We start from the raw sequence: 22,541 nt of genomic DNA, 5'->3' as shown, positions 1-22,541 counted from the left end.
ACTGCCTCCCCACACTGCCGGCCCATGTTCATCTTGGAGTCAATTATGATTCCAAGATCCTTTTCCGCCTCCGAGCTGACAAGAGGGGAGTTCCCCAACCTGTCTCAAAATCCTTTAGAATTTTTTCTCCTTCCTGGGGCATCTAAAATTACTCTAGTTAATGCCCCATCTTGCTGAGATATCTTTGCAACTGGGAGGCAGGGGGGGATGTTTTTTCCCATAAACTGGGTTCCACTCCCAACAGTAGCCCCTTCTGCCCGTGGTTGGGAGTGGAAATTGTTCTTGCCTCTGTGACAGAGTGACAAGAGATACTCTGTGATTTCACTTACTCCTTTTTCCTTAAATATCCATCCCTCAGTTCCTTTGACTAAACCATATTCAAAATCACAAAGATAGATTATTAGCCAGTATAAGACAGTGATTCTCAACAAGCTACAGCACTCCGCGGTGCCCTAAGACCCTTTCAAGCGTGCCATGGGATGCCAGGCACTGTTAGCACTATTAGGCATGCAAACATGATTCATAAAATAAACCCTAAGATTTCAAATAAGAATTCATAGTGTTAAAACCATTCTGACCTGTTGTGCTCCAAGTTCTTTGCAACAACAGAACTGCTGTATTATTATTCTATAGTCAAAAAGAGTGAAATTTTTTTCCAAAGGGTGACTTGAATCTAACAAGAGGCATCGAGGCCAACAAGGGGTGCCTCAAGCGTAAAATGGTTGAGAACCATTAGGATAATCCAGCAGTTCCCAAACTTGGACAGACTGCGCACCACCAATTTAAAATGATACAACCTTCAGTACCACCATCAATTTTTTCTGTTCAACCTTACATAACACCAGCAAATTTTTGTCATATAAAGTAATTATAATAAATATGTTAACATTCATCACTGACAGGTTGTCTGCATACCACTGGTACCCGTACCACAGATTGGGAACCGCTGGCATAATCCATAAACTATAACATAAGCCATACTGTGATAAGTGACATAGTTACAGCATAACATTGCCTATTCAACAAGACAATACATGCCCTATCAATAAAACAAAAAAAACCTGAATGGCACTTAGCAAACATCCGAAATTATAGTGGGGTTCATGACACCAAGGTCCCCTCTATGTGTTACATTAATACCACAATTAACATGTCAATTTCTGGTTGGCTTGCATGGTGCCTGAAACCGAACATGTGGCCTGGCTGACGATCAGTCTGGTCCTGGAACTGCACTGGGGTCAGTGCCAACCCCAGATCCATGGGCACCCAGCTTGTAACCTGCCAGTACACGGGGAGCCCAGGACCTGAGTAGGAATTTCAGAAAGCAGCCAGCATAGCTTAAATCTTTCCCAATTTAAAAATCAATAGTAGAAATATCCTTCTCCAAATTTTAGGAGCAACTTGGTGACACCCGTTCAGAGTACAAGTAGTACTTCTATCCAACAGCATCTTAAATGGGATCTGGTTTGTAGAGATGCCCTGTGATCCTGAGTTCCACCTACACTACAATTGTGAAAGTATGGCACAATTGGGATCTGATCCGCAATTCCCCCCCCCCCCCAAAAAAAAAAAATCACAGTTCTTGCCATACATGTATGACAAGGCAGGAAGAGTGATTGCTGGGAGTGGGGATCAGATAATAATATCTTCTAGGGGCCCAACTTCCAGAACACTGCACTGAAAAGAACTAAATGTCAGTACCTCAAGTCACCCAACAGTTTTGCTTCATACTGAACCATTCATATTGATGACAAAAAACATACTGATTACAAAAAAGGGAGGTGGCTTTAAAAGAGGCTTCAGTGTTCAAGTGCCCATTAAAGCACTACTCACTATGCTATCAATCTACATCATGAAGCAGCTGAGGCAGTCCAATCCAAATAGCTTTACTCAAAAAAAAGATACCAAATGTAATTGTCTAAGTTATAAACCTATTTATCATCAAAATCTGGTGCTGGGAACTGCAAAAGCCAAAGGGTCCAAGAGTAGTAGCAGAATTTCATGTTCAACAAAAAAGACAGATAAGCAATTCTCGCTGCTTTAAGTAAATAAATACCTCCATACAAATAATTAATAAACAGTGTAAATTGCAGGATGCTGATGTTTTGTGCTTACTACTTTCAGACATGATTGTTCAAACTCCAGATAACAAGCAGAAGTTACATTTGTGGTATGTACACAAAGTTAATATGAGTAGTTCATGAAACCAAAGTGGTAGAGGAAAAATGAACTACTCCAGGTAAGAGGAATGTGGCCACATAAAAGTAAAAATAGGCTATTAACAAGTTGTTAAGCCCTCTAAATATAGAACATAAGATAATTTATCAAGGTCTGCAGTAACATAAGAATATTTTATATAACTTTAGGGAAAAATAGAAGAAAGAAAGAAGATTTGGGTCTTGCTGAGCAACTACAAGGCAGATATTTTTTATTTAAAGTATAAATTTTAACTAGAAGTTGCTTTCCAATGCTATTTTAAAAAAAATAAATGTTTTTCCACTCTACAGGTTTAATCATATTAGAAAAGTGCCAAATGCAGCTGAAATGCCATAGAACCCACCTTTTTCATCTTCGGAATGTGTTACTATTGGTACATCTTGCCTAGCGATGGACATTGGCAATACTTTTCTAGCAGAAATGTTTTCAGAACTAGTGGCAGCAGAAACTGTGGCACTTGCGGTTGAAATATTAGACGTACTGCTGGTCAGGACTCCATCAAAGTTCCTCTCATCTGTGTCAGAATCATCTGAATGAAGAGGATTTGTAAAACAGAGGGGTGCTCGAACTGGAAATGTACTGCTATGATCCTCAGCTGTATCACTGGAAGGGGGTTCCACTTGAGATGTGGTGTTTGATACAAGAGTTGCAGTTTTTATACCACGACACAAGACATTTGGAGAGAGATCCTCGGACACAGATGCAGTTAGTGCATTTTCAGACCCATGTAGTGACCACAAAGCATGTTCCTTCTCTTTGAGACACAAACAATCTGGTCTTGGTGGAGTGTCAGAACCCTTCTGACTCTGCAGCTCTTCTGGTGAAGGTACTACGGCTGTGTTAGATTCCAGACCGGAGTTTTGAGAAACATCAACAAGTGAACCCCCTGAACTCTGATCCTGTGGCTTACAGGTTTTATCCATTACACAGGCTGTAACAGGCTTAATTTTAATTGCATGTCCTCTGTTTAAGAGAGTGTTCCCCTCAAAGCTTCGTGGTCCCTCCTGAAGAGGTACTTTCTTGATTTCAAAACTTAGGTTCCGCTCAAGCTTTTTCTCTGCACGTTCATTAGGTTCATTCTTCCCTGAATGTTCAATTGATTTGTTATAGTTTTCATTGAGGTCTGTTGAATGTTCTGATGAAACCATGTGCAAAACTGGCTTTGGATGGTATCTGTCATTGTCCTGCCATACAGTAGTGACTGTTGGATAGGCTGAAGGAGGAGATGGTGTTAAGATGGGTGGTACAGGCTGAGGCTCTGGCGGTTGCAAGATTTCTTCCTTAGCATCTCCTTCTACAAGGCAACTGCAAAAAAGTGAAGAGAGTCTGTAGTTGCACAAGAAAGCTCATAATAACCACCCCCCCAATTCACAAAGATACTCAGAGACCAATATTAAACTCTAAGCAACATTTCTAATGCCTGCAGACAGTTATAAAATAAAGATAACATAGCACAGTGGTGCTCAACCTTTTCAGAGCCACAGCACCCCTCCACCACTTCTTTTTTTTTTTGTGACAGTGTCCTCAGCCGAGAACCGCAACAGGTGCTGCCTCAGCTTATTTCAGTGCCTCTCAACCCGGTGTTCCTGATTCCAGGTAAAACCACCCCATGCCGGCTGCACAGCCAACCTAGGAAGGGCTGTGGCAAATGCATGCTCTAGAGCATGAGCTGCCTCATGTTGTGCCCCTTATGCTTCTTCCAAAAACAGAAGCAAGCAGGTGGAACTGCAGCAGAAGTGCACATAGGACAGTTTTACCTGGCTGCTGTGTACACAACCCACAGGGGGTTCATGCAACCCTGGATGAGAAACACTGACCTAGCAGGTTTGAACTAAGCCACAAACAGGCAAAGAAACAAGTGATGCATCTTACAAACTAATGATATAACAATAATACCATAAATATCCCTTAAGAACTAGAGCATGCAAACCTTAGCCCACATGCATATACTCAGGATTTCTCATTTTTGTTCCTACAGCTGACTTTTACAGAGTGGTTGGGCCCCCTTGTGGCAATACTGGAGAAATATTTTCTAAGAAAAAGCCAGTTCATAGTATAAGATTTACATAAAAAGTACATAGCTTTCAGTAAGGCTGTGAAAACCTGCATTAAATAAAAGACAACTACAAAAGACAGATACACAATGTTTGATATTCAGCCCCTTCTAACCCCTCTCAGGGCCCAAGTCTGACTTTTACAAACACTTAGATACAAGCTTTTTCTAAAGTTTTAATGAGGGTGGTTATAGTTACAAAATTTGCATATAAGCCAGCAGTAACAACTATTATTATCCAATGACACAGCTGCAGTAAGTTATGTGCTCAATGATATAAAAACAGATTAGGAGATCACATGTGGCTCATGTTTAGAAAGAAATTATAACACTTTCTTTAGGAAGGAAAGGTGACAAGTATAGGGTTATAGATAAGTCAGGTTCATAGATAATTTAGTGGAGCACAATCTGACAAATAGCTTACAATTTCTATTAAGGATCATTAAAAAAAAATGAAGCTGTTGTTTCTGGGATAAAAAGATGTATTTTTAGTCTTATGGTTTTATACTTGCGAAAAATAGTTCCCCAATAAGAAATTTACTGCCACATGGAATTAGAATAAAAGGTCATCTGCATGTTTAATCTAACTGAATGAATACTTGTTTAAAAAGTCTAAAAACAAATAGGAAGTCCTTTTCATTCAGATGTAATAGAATATTTTTTTTCTTTTCCCTATACAAGCATAAAATCCAGCGACTCTTGGGATACAAAACAAAAATGTTGGAAATATTGTTATACAGTAGCATAAGATTGGAGAAGTATCTTTAGATAAAAAAAACAAACATTTCTATAGTAGGATGCAAAATATAACAATAATAAATATAACATTGGTATAGTTAATGAAATTTGGGAAGATATTTTACAAAGACCAGAATCAGGCTCATGATCGTATGAAATACCAACCACATAGTTTATACAATTAAGTTCTCTTATACTGTAGCTTCATGAAAAGAATGGGTAAAAACCCAGGAGGAATGAAGAGTCAGATGAAGCTCAAAAGGAGTAGATAAAACTTTTTTTTGTCTTTTGTCAAAGTACAGCAAGACACACAAAAGAAAATAAAACAGGGATTTCTACAAATATGTCAAGATTAAAAAGAAGACCAACAAAACCATAGGTCCCTTATGGAATGCATAAGGCAGGTTTTACAGAGATTATACAGGGAAGGCTTTTTTTTTTTAAACTTGTCTTCACAAATAAGGGCCGCTATCAGATGAGAGTGCAGTTGGCAGCAAAGATAGGGAAGGAGACAAAGCAGCCCAGAGTAATGACAGAACAGCCAAGAGAAGCTAGATGCTTTCACATTGGCAGAGCCAGACAGGATGCACCCTAGGGTACTGAGACCTTACAGAGGTTGAGCAAGATTCCAGATGATTAGGAAAGGGGCAAATATAGTGCCCATCTTTAGGAAAGGAACGGAGGAGGATCTGGGGAATGACAGACCAGTCAGCCTGACCTACCTGGCAAGATCATGGAAGAGGTCCTCAAGAAATCTACTATGAGGCACCTGGGGAGAAAAGGGTGATCACAAACAGCCAGCATGGATTCACCAAGAGCATGTCATGCCCAATGAACCCGATGTCCTTCTATAAGGGGACAGGCTCTGTGGATTGGGGGGGGGGGGAGAAGAGCAGCAAACATAATACAATCTCAACTTCTGTGAGGCTTTTGACATTGGTCTCCCACAATATTCTCATTATCAAGCTAAGGAAATGCAGACTAGACCAAAGTACTATAACCTGGATACACAACTGGTTGGATCATTGTGCTCAATGGGTGGCCATCAATGGCTCAATGCCTAGTAGGGAAGAAGTATCAAGTGGGGTTCCCCAGGAGTTCGGTACTGTCAAACATCCCCATTACTTATTTGGATGAAGGGATAAAGTGCGTGCTTAGGAAATTTGTTGATGATACCAAGTTGGGTGGAATTGAAGACACACTGGAGGGCAACATGACCTGGAGAGACTGGAAAAACAGTCTGCATCCAATCAGATGAGATTCAACAAGGACAAGTGCAAAGTTGTGCACTTACAGTGGACCATGAACTGAATGAGCCAACAGTGTACTCCTGCTGCAAAACCCCCCCCAAAAAACAAAAACAACCCCCACCCCCCCCAACAGCAACAGCTTATGGCATTTTATTAACAGGAGTGCCCCTTGAAAATCAAAGGTAAGTGATTCTTCCACCCTCTTCAGCACCGGTGAGATCTTACCTGAAGTACTTATTATGTTCAGTTTTGAGCCCCACACTTCAAGAACGATGTGGACTGACCAGAAAGAGCCCAGCACAGAGCAGCAAAAATGATAAGCAGAAGCAAGACTTACAAAGAAAGACTGAAAGAACTAGGCTTATTAATCTGGAGATAGCCCTTGAAGATGACTAACAGGGGATCTGATAAGTCTTCAAATACCTTAAGGATAAATTACAGAGAGGATGGAGATGGGCTTTTATCTGTGGCCACAGGGAACAGGACTAGGAGCACTGGCCTCAAGATGCAGCAGAGGAAATTTATATTGGGGATTAGGAGGAACTTTCTGATTATAAGTGTGGTCAGGCATTGGAACAGGCTACCTAAAGAAGTTGTTAAATATCCATCCTTAGGAGTTCTCAAAAGCATGTTGGACCACACTTGACTGGAATGGTTCAGTCAGAAACAATCCTACCTTGTGCAGGGGGCTGGACCATATGATTTTGTGAGGTCCCTTCCAGCCCTACTTTCCTATGATCTCATAATCCTATCTGTATTATCAATATTTCATGCCAAAGTTCTACAGAGAAAACGTGAGTAAATGATGATGCCAGAACTAGAGTTTCAACAGACTTTGAAATATATTATTTTGAAAAAAAAGAATGGAAATATCTGAAAATTAATTGGTATGACAAGTGATCCTAAATTGGATTCAGTATACGTTAACTTTACTCTACTATCCCTTATGTCTTGTTAAAAAGCGGTATATAGAAATTTTTTGTATAGTACAGGTTTAAAAGTAAAATGTTGGTATGACTGAGGATTTATTGAGGCTAAATGTAGTCTCACTGCAAGAATGAAATCAAGTTTGTATTTGTCATCGTACAACATGGGTTGGTAACCCGAGAGCTGGGTCAGCAATCTGTGAGGCTGAGGCTTCAGAAGCCAGGAGTCTCAGCGACAAGGGCTTTGACTCCACCATGCCACAGCTGGGTGGCAGGCAGAAGCAGGTGCAATAGCTGGGTTCTAGTGCCAACGTGCCTCATATCCAAGCCGAGCCATTCCAGCCTGCCACTGAGAAAGATTACCAAGCCCTGTCATATTATACGGCCTTATATTAACAGTGATTAAAAGGAAGTGCTTACAGATTAAAAGGAAGTGCTTACAGAAGTCATTTCCTAGACCAGACCAGGAGTGGCCAACCTGTAGCACAGATGCCATGACTGAGTGGCACATGGCAGATTAGGGAGGCAGCAGGGAACACAGGAGCAAATAAGGCAAAAAGCAAAGTAGCAGATCGGCAGGAAGCAGAATACAGAAGAGAAGATGGGGCAGAGGAATACAATTGGAGTGACATTTGGGGAGGTAGCGGGTCTTACTTTCTGGCATGCCTGCCAAAAAAGCTGGCTGCCACTGCCCTACACAACATGTGTTCAGTTTTTAGAAAGCAAACCAGGAATAAGCTTAACACCTGCAGCATCTGTTAATGTGAGTGAGGGTATTCAATTGATCTTGAACACAATTTTTCAATATCTTTTAAGGAAGATTTTTGCTCAACTATCCATGTAGCTGTTCAGTTTCAGAGATAGCTGCACCCTTTAAGGTTTTGTATACATTTGTGGAATGTTCATGTAATTAAAGAATTAGATTTTCAAATTATAATCTAAGGTACTATTTCCTGCTCTGGATGGTGTGTCTACATCCCCGGATGATACAGAAAATATCTCTAAATACATTAGAAATAGATTTTAAAAAGAAGTGAAAAAAATAAGCACAGAACAGATGCTTTTTGGCTCAGATATGCTGCTTTCCAGAGGTTAGTAAAACCTAATCCACCCTCAACTTGTGTATGAATTAAGAGCAAAAGCCTGTGTTTTTCAATGTGTTTCATAAAAATGTGCCACACTAGATTATGGCAGGCAGGTGGCAGCAGCAGTGGGGAGACCCACAATACTTCAACTCAACCATATTCTTCATGGAATACAAGTGAAATACAAAGTAAAGGTATTCTTTCATAAACATTACACAGCTTTAACAACATGCGAGTTTGAAGTTGACTATTTAAATTATTTGTAACCATGGAACTAAAGCCAATTTTCAAGTGTCCAAGTACACTGAGCACTTCAGAGAATAAAGAAAATCTGTCTAAACAAGCATATCATGTATAGTATATGTATAAAAACCAAGTGAGCAGTAGGCAATATCTCAAAAGGGAAACGCATTTGTATAGTACATCCATTTGTCATAGATTCATAGATTGTAGAGTCGGAAGGGACCACAATGGATCATCATATCTGACCCCCTACCCTTGGCAGGAAAGAGGACCGAGGTCAGACGACCCTAGCCAGGTGACTATCAAGCCTCCTCTTGAAGACCTCCAAGTTAGGTGATAGTACCACCTCTCTTGGAAGCCCATTCCAGATTCTGGCCACCCTTACTGTAAAAAATTTCTTCCTAATGTCTAACCTAAATCTACTCTCCACTAGTTTGCACCCATTACTCCTAGTTACTCCCTGGGGCACTCTGGTAAATAGTGTATCACCAACTCCCTGTTCTCCTCCCTGGATAAACTTACAGGCAGCTACAAGATCTCCCCTCAGCCGTCTCGTGAAGGCTGAAGAGATCCAGATCTCCCAACTTCCTTTCGCAGGGTCTTTCAGGGAGGCCACTAATCATGCGAGTGGCCCTCCTCTGAACCCTCTCCAGATCCTCCATGTCCTTCTTGAAGTGCAGCGCCCAAAACTGGACACAGTACTCCAACTGCAGCTGTAGTACTGTATTTACTCAAATACAAGATGACCCCCTAATAATTAGATTCTATACATAGAAAATGTATACATTTGTTATAATTTTCCAGGTACAGAATCTAAGTATTGGAGGGTTGTCTGTAATCTACCCCCTTGCACAGCTACAGCAGGGAAAGCAGTGGCTGAGAGGGGATGGGGATGGGCAGTCAAGTGCCCCCCCCTTGCCCTCTACCCTTCCCACTTTTTCCCCCTGCAGTCTACCTGCCCCTGCATCCCCCAGCTTCTACCCCTCCCCTCAAAGTCCCCCCAGTCTCTGCCCCATCCAAACCCCAGCTAACTGTCAAATGCTGCTTGGGCTGCTCTCTCCAGAAGCACAACCCATGGAAGCTCAGCCCTTGCCTGGCCATGCAGGGGAAGGAGCAGGGGAAGGAGCTTTCAAGTGCTACAGACCTGGAGAGACCCCCCAGAGCTGAGCTGCACCCAACAGTAAAGGGGAGGGAAGGGGGGTCAATGTGTGGGCAGAAGCTACAGAGGGGAAGTGGGGATGGGAGTGGGCCAGGAGGCTGCTGTGGGTCTGACTCTAGACTCCACCAGGGCTCAGGGCCAGAGGCAGAGCCACAGTAGCTGCCTGCTCCCCACTCTACTTCACATGCAAATATAAAGACAGGAGCGTTCTTCCCTCCAGGCTGATGATGGGGGGGGAATGTCTTTTATTCAAGTAAATACAGTATGTACTAGGAAATTAATAAAACAGCACACCATTTAAATGCTGAACTACTCTGGTGCTTAACGAGAAAGTGTTTTAGCATTAAAGAACGACTAAATGTAGTTCAGATTTAAATGAAGTTTGGCTGGTGTCCAAATGAAAAGCCCCCAAGCAATCCATGGTTTTTCTGTGTGCCACACTGTAGGGTTTTATTATCAAATAAAAGAGAGTGATGCCAAGGTCATGGAATGCAGCTGCTATGATCAACTAAAAATAGATACCGAGCTCTACGTTCTTCCAGATAATTAAAATAGGAACGTTAAACCCTACATAAGAGGGCTGAAGCTAGACACCCACATTATTCTACTGTGCTTAAACATTTGATCTTATGCAGCCATGTGGGAGAAAAGCTATAATTTGCTGAAGTTGTCAGAAACTGAATTATAGGGTGTAACATACACCCAAGTGTGCAGAATGATCAAAAATAGTCCATTTGTGTTTCTCTACTAAAAATTCAGTTGTATGAAAAGCGTTTTTAAAACCACCACTAACAAATAAAGCAATGGCCGCTAATACAGCTACTAAGAGGTAGTTAGCTGGGTTAGTCTGAAGCCAGGACACAGTTGCCCCTTATACATTAACTAATTGACAGATGCATAATTTTTTTGTAAGCAACAGCTTGCTTCTGCTTAGTACGCGAGAAAGCAAGATATTGCTTGTGAAGCTTGTTCATCTCTTAGGTAATCTACAAGGGGTAACTCTGCCCTGCCTTCTGACAGTATAACTACTAGCAGTCAGTTGATATATTAATATTTGTGATTTCAGACTAACCAAAAATGTATTAAAAGGTGTGCCTGTATGTCAGAGTTTCATTTTTGTATAACTATCCAATTAATCCAGTCACAAACCCTATAGGTACTCATTTGACTTATCAGTAACATTAAATGTCTTCTGTCCCAGCTGTCAGGTTTTCTGCAGAAACAGAACAAATTGTAGAATTATGCTTAAAATGTGTTCTCATCTTTCTTCTTTTCCATAAGATTCATTTTCTCATTCCCTATTTTCTTTCAATATTGCTGTACTTTCTAGGTTGACTGTTCAATCATCAGCTCCAAAAGATCTCTTTACTTTGGAAAAGATTACCACTTTTAATGAATAAAAACTCCAATCCCTCTTTTCCTTTGTGTTTCCCTTTAGTCTCTTCCTTTTTTCTTCCTCTGTACTTATTTGCTAACAGAAGACTGTCAAGTAATCATCAAGCAGTCCTTGAAGGAATCTGCTCCCGGATATGAAACCAGTCTCATTAAGATACTCCCTCCACATTGCAGAGCTCCAAGACCTTCCCCCAAGGAGTGTAGCAGTATTATACTGTACCACAGCCAGTCTCCATTTGCAAATTATTCAAAGCTGGTTATGATGATCTTGCATCTAACAGGAAGTTTGCCCCCTCCTTTTTTCATTTCTTAGTCTACAACTATTCAGACACAATTGCCACAACTGACAAAGCCAAATTTATCAAGAGGATATTAATACTATTGTAGTAGACCTACCATTTCCTGAAACACTCTGAATAAGCACCAATCACGGATCTTACAGACTCAGTGGTGCCTAAAATAAACTCGTGTTAATTGATGGGATAACAGCTGGAATTGTTCTTGCTCAGATGTTATGGCAGTAACCAAGGGGGTGAGTAATTTATTTATTTTTAATAATTTAAGACACAACATTCAGATATAAGCTACATAGAAAGGTAACTGTGTTCAATAAGGATGTTTTATGTGTTTTAACAACAAATGTGATGTTTTTAAAATATTTAGTGTTTTAACGTAAGCCACTGCAATTCCAGAACACAACTGTTCTGGGCTTTGCTGGTTGCCCCTCCCTCCCTTTCTGCCACATGTGTCAAGCTGTTCTTAAGCCTCCCTCAGAGGCACTGGGTGTTGCCTGCAATCAAAGTTGGTGACTTCAGCTGGGGTGTATCAATACTCCTGCTGGAACCAAAGCCACAAGGGTCAGACAAATTGCCATATTTGGGGTTGGGAAGGAATTTTCTCTCATGGTCAGAATGGTACAGACTATGGCAGGGGGTGGGGGAAGGGGGGTGGGGTTGCGTTCCTTTGTAGTGTGGGGCACGGCCTCTAACCAGGATCTCTTGAGCATCTTCACAACATTTCATAGAAGCAGGACGTTGGCTGCCAAGGAGAAAAAGTGCTTTCCCTATTTTTTATGGTAGCCTTTCAAGTATCTGAAGACTGCTATTATGCCCCCTCTTAAATCTAACTGTCTTTTTCTGGATATCTTTTTATCCAGGAAGCCTCTTCCTCTTTCATAAAATAATCTTATCAGAATCATGCCCTTACTTAAAATGTGTATTAGAAATAATTATAAATGAATCAAATTATATACCAATAGGTAATAAGCTAAAATATGGGAAAAGCATTTCAATGCACCCACTCAAACAGAACTTTCTTAGACCAAGTTTATACCATCAATAATGCTGTCAAATTTTTTGACAAGCTGCACTATAAAAGCACTCAAAAGCAGTCAAATTACTTTACGCAAGCTGTCAAAAACAAGCTAGGATAAAGTGGACCTATTAAAAAATTTCCAACTTTTTTCAAAATTATTAATGTTATCAGTAGCAATAAGAGAATTAATGGTACACGAGAGAAAAATCAAGATATAGAAGAGTCGGATGCTGAGAACAGAAAAGAGCAAGTAGAACAAGTCAGTTGAGAACCTAAGGCCACCTATACACTAGCTGGACATCTGCTCTGACACACATCCATCAGAGCAGACTTGATTAACCGAGTCTGCTGCAGCATGCTAATTAGCACACTCCAGCAGCCTCCACTTAAAGTGTATTCAGTGTCCCTGCACTTCAAAATAGTGGTGGGGCGCTTTAACTAAAGTTTGAACAAGCTTTAGGTAAAGTGCCTCTGCTGCCATTTTGAAGCATACAGTGCTGAATACCCAAGATGCTGCAGGCACTTTAAAATAAAGCATCTCTCAGAGCTGCTCTAATTAAAGTGCACCCCAGCTACCCAACCCGTTTAAAGATGCCTTAAGACTATAGCCAGGCACATCCCTTAAATAAACAGAGTGGGGCAAAAAAGAGATTGTATCAGTAACGTTTGATCAGTCAGAAGTGGGAAGTGAAGGCATTTGTACACATGGTTGCGCTACAGTGTTGGGCGCTTTTAAAAGTGCCTGGCACTGCGAAGCATGCATATATATGAATTGCAAAATGTGCATCAGTGCTGAGAAAGTGGCAGTGGAAAACATCAAAAGTGTTTTAGTTCAAAAGTGCATCGCTGCTATTTTCTGTGCCCTGACATGCATTTTGCCGCTTATACAACTACATGCAACACAGTGCAGTGCATGTCAGTTTGCATGTGGAGCAGCACACAACTGAGTCTGTTCAGATGTCACAGCACAAAAATGTACGTGTACAAATGGTTTGAGAGAGATCATATGGGGCTGTGAACCAATGGATCACAAAAAGAACTTGCTGCTGGAATGCCACAGGTGAAAAAAAAATAAAATAAAAAAATTCCCCAAACTCTGGGCAAAAAAAAATCCACAGATTTCTGGGAATAATGGATGAGAAATGCTCAACTAGGGTGCATCCATATCCTTTGAAGGGTACCATGAGGTGCAAGTAGCTAAGTCCAGGCTGAGAACTGTCCCTGCCTGGCTGATCTCCCACCTCCACTGCCTGGTTCCTCTGCAAGGAGGTAAACACTGTAATACATAAATTAGTTTTTTTTAACTTGGAGCCACTCAAATCACAAAAGTTAGGCAGCAGTTCCTCAAGTCCAGTGAAGGGTATCTCAAGTCTAAAAAATTGAGACCCACTATTCTGAAGTGCAAGTGAAGCTTGGCAAAGAATTGTCAAAGCATAAGGAATATGTACTTCCTAGGATCACTGGGGCATATTTTACTTACAACTGCAAACATAAAGTATGTCTTCTATGAAAATAATTTACCCTGGGTTTTACTCCAGAGTAACTTAACTCGATAGCAAAGAGCAGGCACACATCTAGCTCTCCCAAGCTCTCTGCAAGCAAGTACAACACCTGGTCTCTAGATGGCAAAGGAGCCAGTTTGCACTGAGCAAATGGCTAACACAAAATAATATTGACAATGGGAGAAGATGCACTGCACTGGCAATGGAGTAACTTTCTCTGACCTTCCCAGGAACATCTTTGCACCAAGCAGGACTTCTTCCAGGGAAAATTGTGTCATGTACCCACTACACTTCTTTTAGAGCAATTAAGAGCACACTGAATGGCATGGGCTTGTACCCCAATTCCTGGTCTGTCAGAGCTCATGATATAGCAAGTGCTTTAAAACACAGAAGATGCAGCCAGTGATCTAGTTATTTGTGTTCTAACAAATCTCACTGCATGTGGAAGGACCTTGGAACTGATGTTAGGAGCAGGTATTAAAGAAAAATAAAATAGTGGAGGAAAGACAGGAAAGGATTATATAGCATTTCATTAAATTTTTCTTTCTGTTAAACATGTGACTACTCCATTGATAACTCTGGTCATATTTAACATGTCCATCCCCATTTTTTGTCTATTTGTGAGAAGCATATAGCATACTGGGGGCACTAATGCAATTACAATAGTTATTTTTATCATGAAGTTTAGAAGTGATATAAAGTTAGTCCCAACAGAACAGATGCAAAGGTACAGAGAGGGCTAGAAAAGACTGCACAGATTAAGCTGAATGATAACGATCTTTGAAATTTAATTATCTCATTTTGCACTAAGACAATACATGACTTATGAAAAAAAAAGTAAAAGAAAAAATCAACCTATCAACTCCAAAACACTGAACAACTCCAACACCCATGCAGGATATGAAAGATCCAGATTCATAAGTCTTAATTTAGACAACAGACCTTGAAAGTAGTTTTCCTATATCTAGTGACAGCCTTTCCCCTTGTGATTATTAAATATTCTAGGAGGAGTTGGAGGCTGTCTCTTGTTTTCAACAGAACGGTTACTTTGGATCTAAGGAATCTCTCCCAATACAAATACTATCAAAACTGGTGCAACTCAAAACAAAGTTTTGATTTCCAAGGGCAAAAAAGAGTTTTAGACAAATCAATCTTCACCTGAAAAATTCCAGAACAGCCCACTCAGGATTCCCTCTTAGTCTCCAATACTGATAATATTTTCTTACCATCCTTTTTCTCTTGTATTCTAATATCCTCAATATGTGGACACCAGAGATAGAGACTTGAGATGGCATACATACTCTACACTTAGGTAAGCCTAGAAGCGATTCATTATTACACAAGGTACATGTAGCCAAAACAGGAAGGATTGAACCCTCTCAGCATAATACCTGAAGCTGTTTATCCCCAGCCAAAGGAAGCCAAGAGTAGTTAACCACGGGTGGCCAGGGAGGGGGGCCATTATCAGGCATTGAGAAGGGGTGACAGAATGGCAAGCCTGCTTCCCCACCCCACCCAAGGCATCTATGCCAGCAGCAGCAGTTCCATATTGCTACTACAGCAGCAGCAGCAGCAAATTCACACTTGTAACACTTCCACAAAATGTATTTAGTCACACAAAATGTCCAAGTTGCAGTATCTCAAAGCAGGAAGGATTGCTCATTTAACAACCAGGAAAGCTATTTAACTTTAGAAACCCAAATCCTTCTTTTACGGCTGAAGCTAAAAAAATTTAAAAAAATAAAAATAAAATAAAATAGTACCTGCGAGTCCGTGGAGGTTTTGGTGGAGGAGAATCTGGTTTCTCAAGGTCTGAGGAACTGATGGCATTCTCTGTATTAATATCATTCTGAAAAAACATTAAATACATTTTATTAGAGCTGAAAAAATCATAAAACAGGATACTTAAATTCCTACCTGTTCCTAAAACAGAACGAAGTGCCAAACAATCCCTATAAAAGGTACGACCTAACAGCACCAAGTCAAGCCACTTACACCCGCATCAAGCTTTCAAAGTTTATATATAAAGATTCTTATCTGAATTCATGGGGGAGCTTATATAAGAAATACCGAGTAAGCATTACTGAGAAATTAGTTTGGTCCTGAAAATAAAGTGTTTGGCAGACTGGCTAATCTCCCTAATTCTGTCAAGTATACGAAGCAAAATTTCACTGTTTCCCTTACACAATCAGTTCATTCCTTCCCGTTTGAGTCTTGCATGGCAACAGAAATATTAAATTATAAATACATACAATTTAGACAATGAAATGTAATTATTTCTAATTCTTTCATAAAAAGGGAGACTATTTGAAACAGCTCTTTTAGAAAACTGAACAAAAAATAGCCATGTTCTGTTGCCTTATCTAATAAGCTACTCCAAAAGAATTTTTTTTTCCTTTCAGACAAAAAAAATGTAACATTTAAGTTCAGTAAAACTGCAGCATGCACACACAAAGCTGATACAGGTTCTTGTAAATGCAACTTTCTTAACCAAGTGCCCAACAATTCTAAGAGCAACTCAGAAGTTGGCACACCAAGGACCACATGCACAATATTCCTAAAAATGACACTTGTTGCAAGTTTTCTTCTAAAAGTTTTGGAAGAAGAAATGCCATCATCTTAGAAACAAGATGTAATACCAGTGTTAAGTGGCATAGTTTACTGTGTTCTAGCTCACCAGTTCAGACTATGATCCACGGCAATCATGACCAGCTACTGCCTTCTAATTACTTTGGAACAATTCATGGATTCTGAAGCCAGAAGGGACTACTGTGATAACCTATTCTGACCTCCAGCATAATATCAACTTCACTGTATTAATTCCTGCTTAAACTTCAGTACATGTGTGTTTGATCTACAGCAGTGATTCTCACTTTTTGGGGTGCTAAACACCTTTTTAAGTTTATATTACTACTGGTACCACTAAGATTCTAGGCTACTAGTAATAAAATGAATTCTTCTTCAGCAATACCTTCCAGCTGAGTTACCCCAAATAGCCAATAACCAGAGATCTTAGTTTTCTCTGTCTAAAAATCACAAGTTATCCAATTAAAAAAAAAGAGAAAACCTTAATTCTCTGATTAAAAAAACCCAAATCCAAGTTTTTCTGTGATTAAAATGAATGCCACTACACACACACACACATACCAGTTGAACACATTTTGTTATATTTACAATTTTAAAGCAATTTGGAAGCCTACTAGTGCCTCAACCACTATAATAAGATACATTCTAAATACCTATACATTGTGGCATTTGATTTTGGGTTTATCATGGAAAAATCAGAGCTCCCCCTGCCCCCTATGCTCACCAGGATGTGGGTCCAGCTGCAGCTGTGCCCCTGGCTGCTTTATGGGGCTGAGCAGCCCTGATATGTTGGTGCCCTGCCCTTGCCCCTCACTCCCAACACGCAGACCCCTGGCCCTGCCAGGGCCCCTCACTCTCGACCCACAGCCCCACACCCTCAGTCCCCCAGTATGTGGGGAAGGGAATGGGTGTATGCAGGCAGGACTGGTGCTGGAGGGAGCACTCTGCTGTCATGGTGAGGTGTGGCAGTGGCATGGAATTGTGTCCCCACTGTTGCCAAGCAGACAGGGGCACCTCACTTTGGTGGCACAGAGCTCCCTCCCGTGCCAGTTCCCTTGAGCTGGGCGGCAGAGGTGGCTTCTGCCCAGAGCTGGTCCAGCTCAGCAGTAGCTCCACACCCCACTGTGGGCGCAGAAATCTTAGGAAGCACATGTCCCCCCACCCCCCTAACCCATGGGCTGTGCCCCCTGCCCCCTGCATGGCTTGTGTCCTTCCCCCCAGCCTGCATCGCCTCTGTCCTCCCCATCCAACATGTGACCTGTGCCCCTGCCCGCCATGTGACCTACACCCTTTTCTCCCCCACAACACATGACCTGGACACCTCCCCCCCAACAGACTTACCTGGACAGAGCTGTAGCAACTCACCCAGCCTGCAAAGGGAAACCCGCCATTTCCCATGTTTTTCTCCATTAAACGGGAAAATCTGTGTTTTTCTGCAGCAAACAGAAAACCTGGATCCCTGCTGATTGCCCTTATGTAAAAATCTGAACTTTATTTCTACTCTAGATTTGTTTAGCTTCCACTTCCAGACATGTACAAATGATTTTTGTCGTGTATCTGTCTATTAAATTGACAATTCCTCTCTTATCAAGATTTCTATTCCCTGGGTAATTTTTAAACTGATTAATCAAACCTCCTCTGACAAGATAAACAAAATGAGCGCAACTCCTTCATGTTTTCCAATCATTTAATCATTCTTGTGACACTTCTCTGAATCCCCAATTTATCCATATCGCGCTTGAATTGAAGACATCCAAACCAAAAAAAGCATTCCAATAACAGTCACAGCAGTGGTTCATATAGAGAGAGTATGACTGCCCTAAAGTATCACACCAGTTCAGATGCAGCCACCACAATCCTGGTCTTTCACTGTCCTTGCTTCCAAGGACAGGGTCTCCCTTACCACAAGTATGTTCTAAATTCTTTGTTCTTTGAAGTGCAATTTTACAACTGGCCATATTAAAATGCATTTTTTTTTTTGCTTGTGACCAATTGCATCTGTGATGTTATTATTTATCTTTTTGCCTTTGTCATTTAATCTTTGCCATTTGAAAACCATCAGTAGTGATTCTATCATTTTAGGTTAGACCAGTGGTGCTCTCAACCTTTAAGTCCCACAGACTAGATCAGTGGTACAGAACTAGTCCATGGGTGAGATCCCCCATGGGGTCACAGTGCCCAAATCAGGCCCTGTGCCACCCTGTGCAGGGCCACACTGTTTATTCTGCAAGGCTTCCCATAGGTCTGGAAATTTGGCAGCAGGGGATCTGGCCTGCAAGCTGATGTTGAGCACCCCTGGGTTAGACAGACACTTGGCTAGGACAGTTTAGTCGAGGGTGATCCTGCCTGGTACACGGAACTGAACTGGGTGATTTTATGAAGTCCCTTCCAGCCCTGCTTTCCTACAATCATAAATCAAACTTATTACAGCTATGTTATTATTATTATTACTATTATTATTATTATCAGCCAGACTCAAAGTATTATAATCAAGCTAGTCTGGCAAGATCCATTTTCTATAAATCCATAACTGCCTTCAAATTCAGATTATTCTTTACACTCCCATATCTAGCATTGCAGGATCCTTGCCAGAGTAGTGAAAGCCAATAGTTGCCCAGGTGGTTCCGTTTACTTTTTTTTAAATACTGGCACATTAGTTTTCTTCCAGTCCATAACTTCTCCAGCATTCTAAAACCTACTGGAAAACATTAAGGATCCAGACAAATTCCTGGCCTGTCCGTTTAAAAAGTTTCCTGATGCAAATTGTCTGGACCTGCTTTTCAAAAATTCAGATTTTAGTAGCACTCTTTAGTAGTTACCGTTTCTGATCAGCCTTCCCCTTTACCAGAGTACTTATTCCTAAAAATTAATGGTTTTAACTTATTTAACAGTCTACACCACCACCTAGGTCAAAATTTATGCTCATAAATAGTCATTTCCAATTCCTCTAGTTCAGTGGTTCTGAACCGTTTTCAGTCGACATATCCCTTGGTTTCAGAGTGAGGCTTCAGGTACCCCCTTTCAATGGGAAATTAATTTTTCGACCTGTGTTAGACAGTGTATGAAATATCTCTCATGTACCCCCCTGATGAGACTTCACGTACCCTTTGGGGGTACATGTACACCTGGATCAGAACCGCTGCTCTAGTTTATAACTCACCTCCTTCATACTGGTACACAGAAAATAAAAGACTCTCTTTTCTTTGTTACCCTTAGTGCCTGAATGAATTCTGCTTTCAGAAGCTTAAACTTATGATAGACAAGTTTTGTTTCCACGTTTCACCCTCTCCTTTTAGCCACAGCATTTATTAAAAGACGGGATCTCTTTCTATTGAAAAGCAGCTCTCCAAAACATGCAATCTTTTCTCCCCACAGAAACTGGAGCCAAGTCCATGCAGTCATTTTGCAGCCAGTGACATCGGTGATTGCCCCCAGTGATTATCAGCTACCAAGCCTCTTTTATGATTTCCACTAATTCCAATTCCTTTCTGTAAATGCTTCCTAACTATGATTAAGTACTTGTCCTCTCCAGTGTTCCAGCAATGTTTTTCCAGTGGGCCAGAATGACTCAGCTCAGGTCTAAGACAGGTCAGTGCTAGGACCAGCCATTGCCACCACTTTTCTCAGCTACGATACGGGAGGGAGTCCCCACCGCCTGGCCACAGATGAAGCCATCAGAATGCTGCCAAAGTCTCCCAGCTCAGCAGGCAGCCAACTCTTTGTCAATGCAAACTACCTTTGCCTCCAGCATAGCCAACAGCCATCAGCATGTGCTTCAAACAGTGAAAGCTTCCTGGCTTCAGCCAGAAAAAGACTACAGAACACAGCAATATCCTTGGTTCTTTATTGATATAAAGAATATCATCTCACAATGCTGTACTACTCTGTACCCTCAAATAATAAGTCCCCTACTTATCACAGAAAACAGATATTTAAGAGAAACTATCTAAGGACACAGTGATTATATTACTGTAAGGCAGAGCACAACTGGGTGAAGCATGGTCTTCCAAGCATGTCCTCTAAGTAATCAGAACTACACAAAAAATAAAACTGAACTGGAACAACCACTACATCACACATCCAAAAGGACAAGCAGCTGTGTCAGCTGCCCCTAAGGCAACCTGCAGAAAGTTCAGCTTCCATCACTAGCAAGGCAGAACTTCTCCCCTGAGCCACCTAGTATCACTAAAAAGAAATCGAGTCTCATAGGCCTGGAAGTCCTCTCTCAACAGCAGGACCTGATCATTTGAGCCTGCATTTGAAGATTATCAAAAAGGACATCTTCTAGCCAAACTCAGCCTTTTTGGCTGGCTATTTTTCTTGCTGTCACTCTGTTTCAGAGAAGAGTGCGGAGGGAAATGTCTTGTCCACTCCCAGAGACAAATGTCATTGGTGAGGTGTAAAAAACAAAACAAAACAAACTCACCTCTTGTTCCTCCTTCACCAAAGAAAAGATTTGCCACTTTTTTCTGCCTCACATGAGCTAGTGGCTGCCATTCTCAGAATCTCCCAGAACAACTAGGTAGGGTCCATTATTTCCTCATCTATGGGCACTGCCACTTCAGGTTGAGGAGAAACATCCAGTAATTGATTCCTTTACTTTCTAGGGAGCAACTTTATCTCTTTAAAAGGTTTGGGAATCCTTGCACATCAAACCGTGACATTCCCAGGGGAAGACCCTGCTTCACCCAGGAATGCATCTACCTCACAGTAATATAATCACTATATGTTTAGATATTTTCTTTTAAAGAATATCTGTCTTCTACTCTTTTTTGCTTTTTGATGGGCTTACTACTTCTTTGTGCTACCAGCTTTGTGGACAGTTTACAGATTGGTCAATATTTGCTACTTTGTGTCATTTAGTTTTTGTTGGAAGCTTCCAAAAGACAGTTCAATTAAAACAAACTCTCACACTATACCAGTAAGATTAGTTTCAATTAATAAATGGTTGACAGCAAGGACAGGGGATTTGGAAAGGGCCTTTGGATTCAAGGAATTTAATAACCAGTGACTAATTTATGAAACCAGTTATAGCCCAATTTTCTATGGACAGAATCTCAAACAAAACCTTAACAGTGGGATCCTTTGACTGAAGTCTCTATAGAAAGGTCAAGGGTATAATAATAAATAAGTTACCTTCCCCTACCTTGAAGGTGGCCCCTTTAAAACAGGAATGACTTTCTCCAAGTGGGTAATTTACAAACACCTGCTGTAGTTCAACTTTACCATATCTGTTCTGCAGATTAAAAATGTCTTTTTAACATAACAGAGGCTAAAAAGCAGCTAAAGTGAATTTCAACTTTATTCACTTGGAGTCCCAGACATTTCAAAATGAGTTTTGATTTTTCTTTGCCTCTCCTGAACAGTTCACATTTGTATTGTTGCAGCTTCTGAAGACCTTAGTCAAGATACCTTCATTGCTGTAAGTTCTGCATGGATAGTGTCCAGTCTCCTAAGTCTGATCTTACTGCTCATTTAGGGTAGCCTTTTTTCCAAGCAAAGCCACTAAATATGGATGCTCAACATCTATAGTTTTGATTAAGTGCTTAAAACGGTACTTGCTTTCTCCAAAGGTATTAGGGGGTGGGGGAGGGGAGTATTTTCTCCTTTTTCAAATTTGCTACTCTAAGTTCTCACTAGTTAGTTTGGGGACAGGCAACTATTTGGGCTGGAGAGCCACTTAACAAGTTTTGGTGAAGTGTCGAAGGTTGCAAGGGTAGCCCCACCCCTTGGCAAGCACCTTGCCCCCTAGTTGCCATTTTGTGACTGGAAGTTCCGCCCCTAACCTTTGCCACCAGAAGTACTTCTTTCGGGAAGAGGGTTTGCCATCATAGAACCAGGAAAAAAACAAATTATATACTAAAAGAAAATCAAGCATCCATAAAAATATTTTTTAATTTAATTTTAAAAATATTTTTGCCCCAATTTGTTTCTTTGTGCTGTATATATAGAAGTGATGGCATAATAGCTCAAAATAAAGTCTCATTCTTCTATATTGTGTGGGGTGTGGAGGAGTGTAGGGGGTACAGGTAGGGGTGTGTGTGTGTGTGTGTGTGTGTGTGTGTGTGTGTGT

At 40.9% G+C, this 22,541-nt stretch overlaps 1 protein-coding gene across 5 annotated transcripts in view; it reads right to left on the bottom strand.

Moving 5' to 3' along the window:
• Positions 1 to 22,541, bottom strand: part of PTPN12 (protein tyrosine phosphatase, non-receptor type 12) — a 124,327-nt gene that overhangs the window by 14,106 nt on the left and 87,680 nt on the right. For 3 of the 5 annotated variants that reach the window (XM_019543616.1, XM_019543613.1, XM_019543612.1), the window contains exons 12-14: positions 21,615 to 21,704; positions 15,646 to 15,731; positions 2,561 to 3,522 (exon numbers count right to left, since the gene is read on the bottom strand). In XM_019543616.1, coding sequence (XP_019399161.1) covers positions 2,561 to 3,522; positions 15,646 to 15,731; positions 21,615 to 21,704 — 1,138 coding nt within the window. The remainder of the gene's footprint in view (positions 1 to 2,560; positions 3,523 to 15,645; positions 15,732 to 21,614; positions 21,705 to 22,541) is intronic. The other 2 variants (XM_019543615.1, XM_019543614.1) reach the window with 1 other exon arrangement.

This window comes from Crocodylus porosus, unplaced genomic scaffold (genome assembly GCF_001723895.1).
Source record: "Crocodylus porosus isolate Cpor-Errol unplaced genomic scaffold, CroPor_comp1, whole genome shotgun sequence".
In the NCBI taxonomy this organism is placed as follows: domain Eukaryota; kingdom Metazoa; phylum Chordata; order Crocodylia; family Crocodylidae; genus Crocodylus; species Crocodylus porosus.
This window is presented reverse-complemented; position numbering and strand designations above follow the sequence as displayed.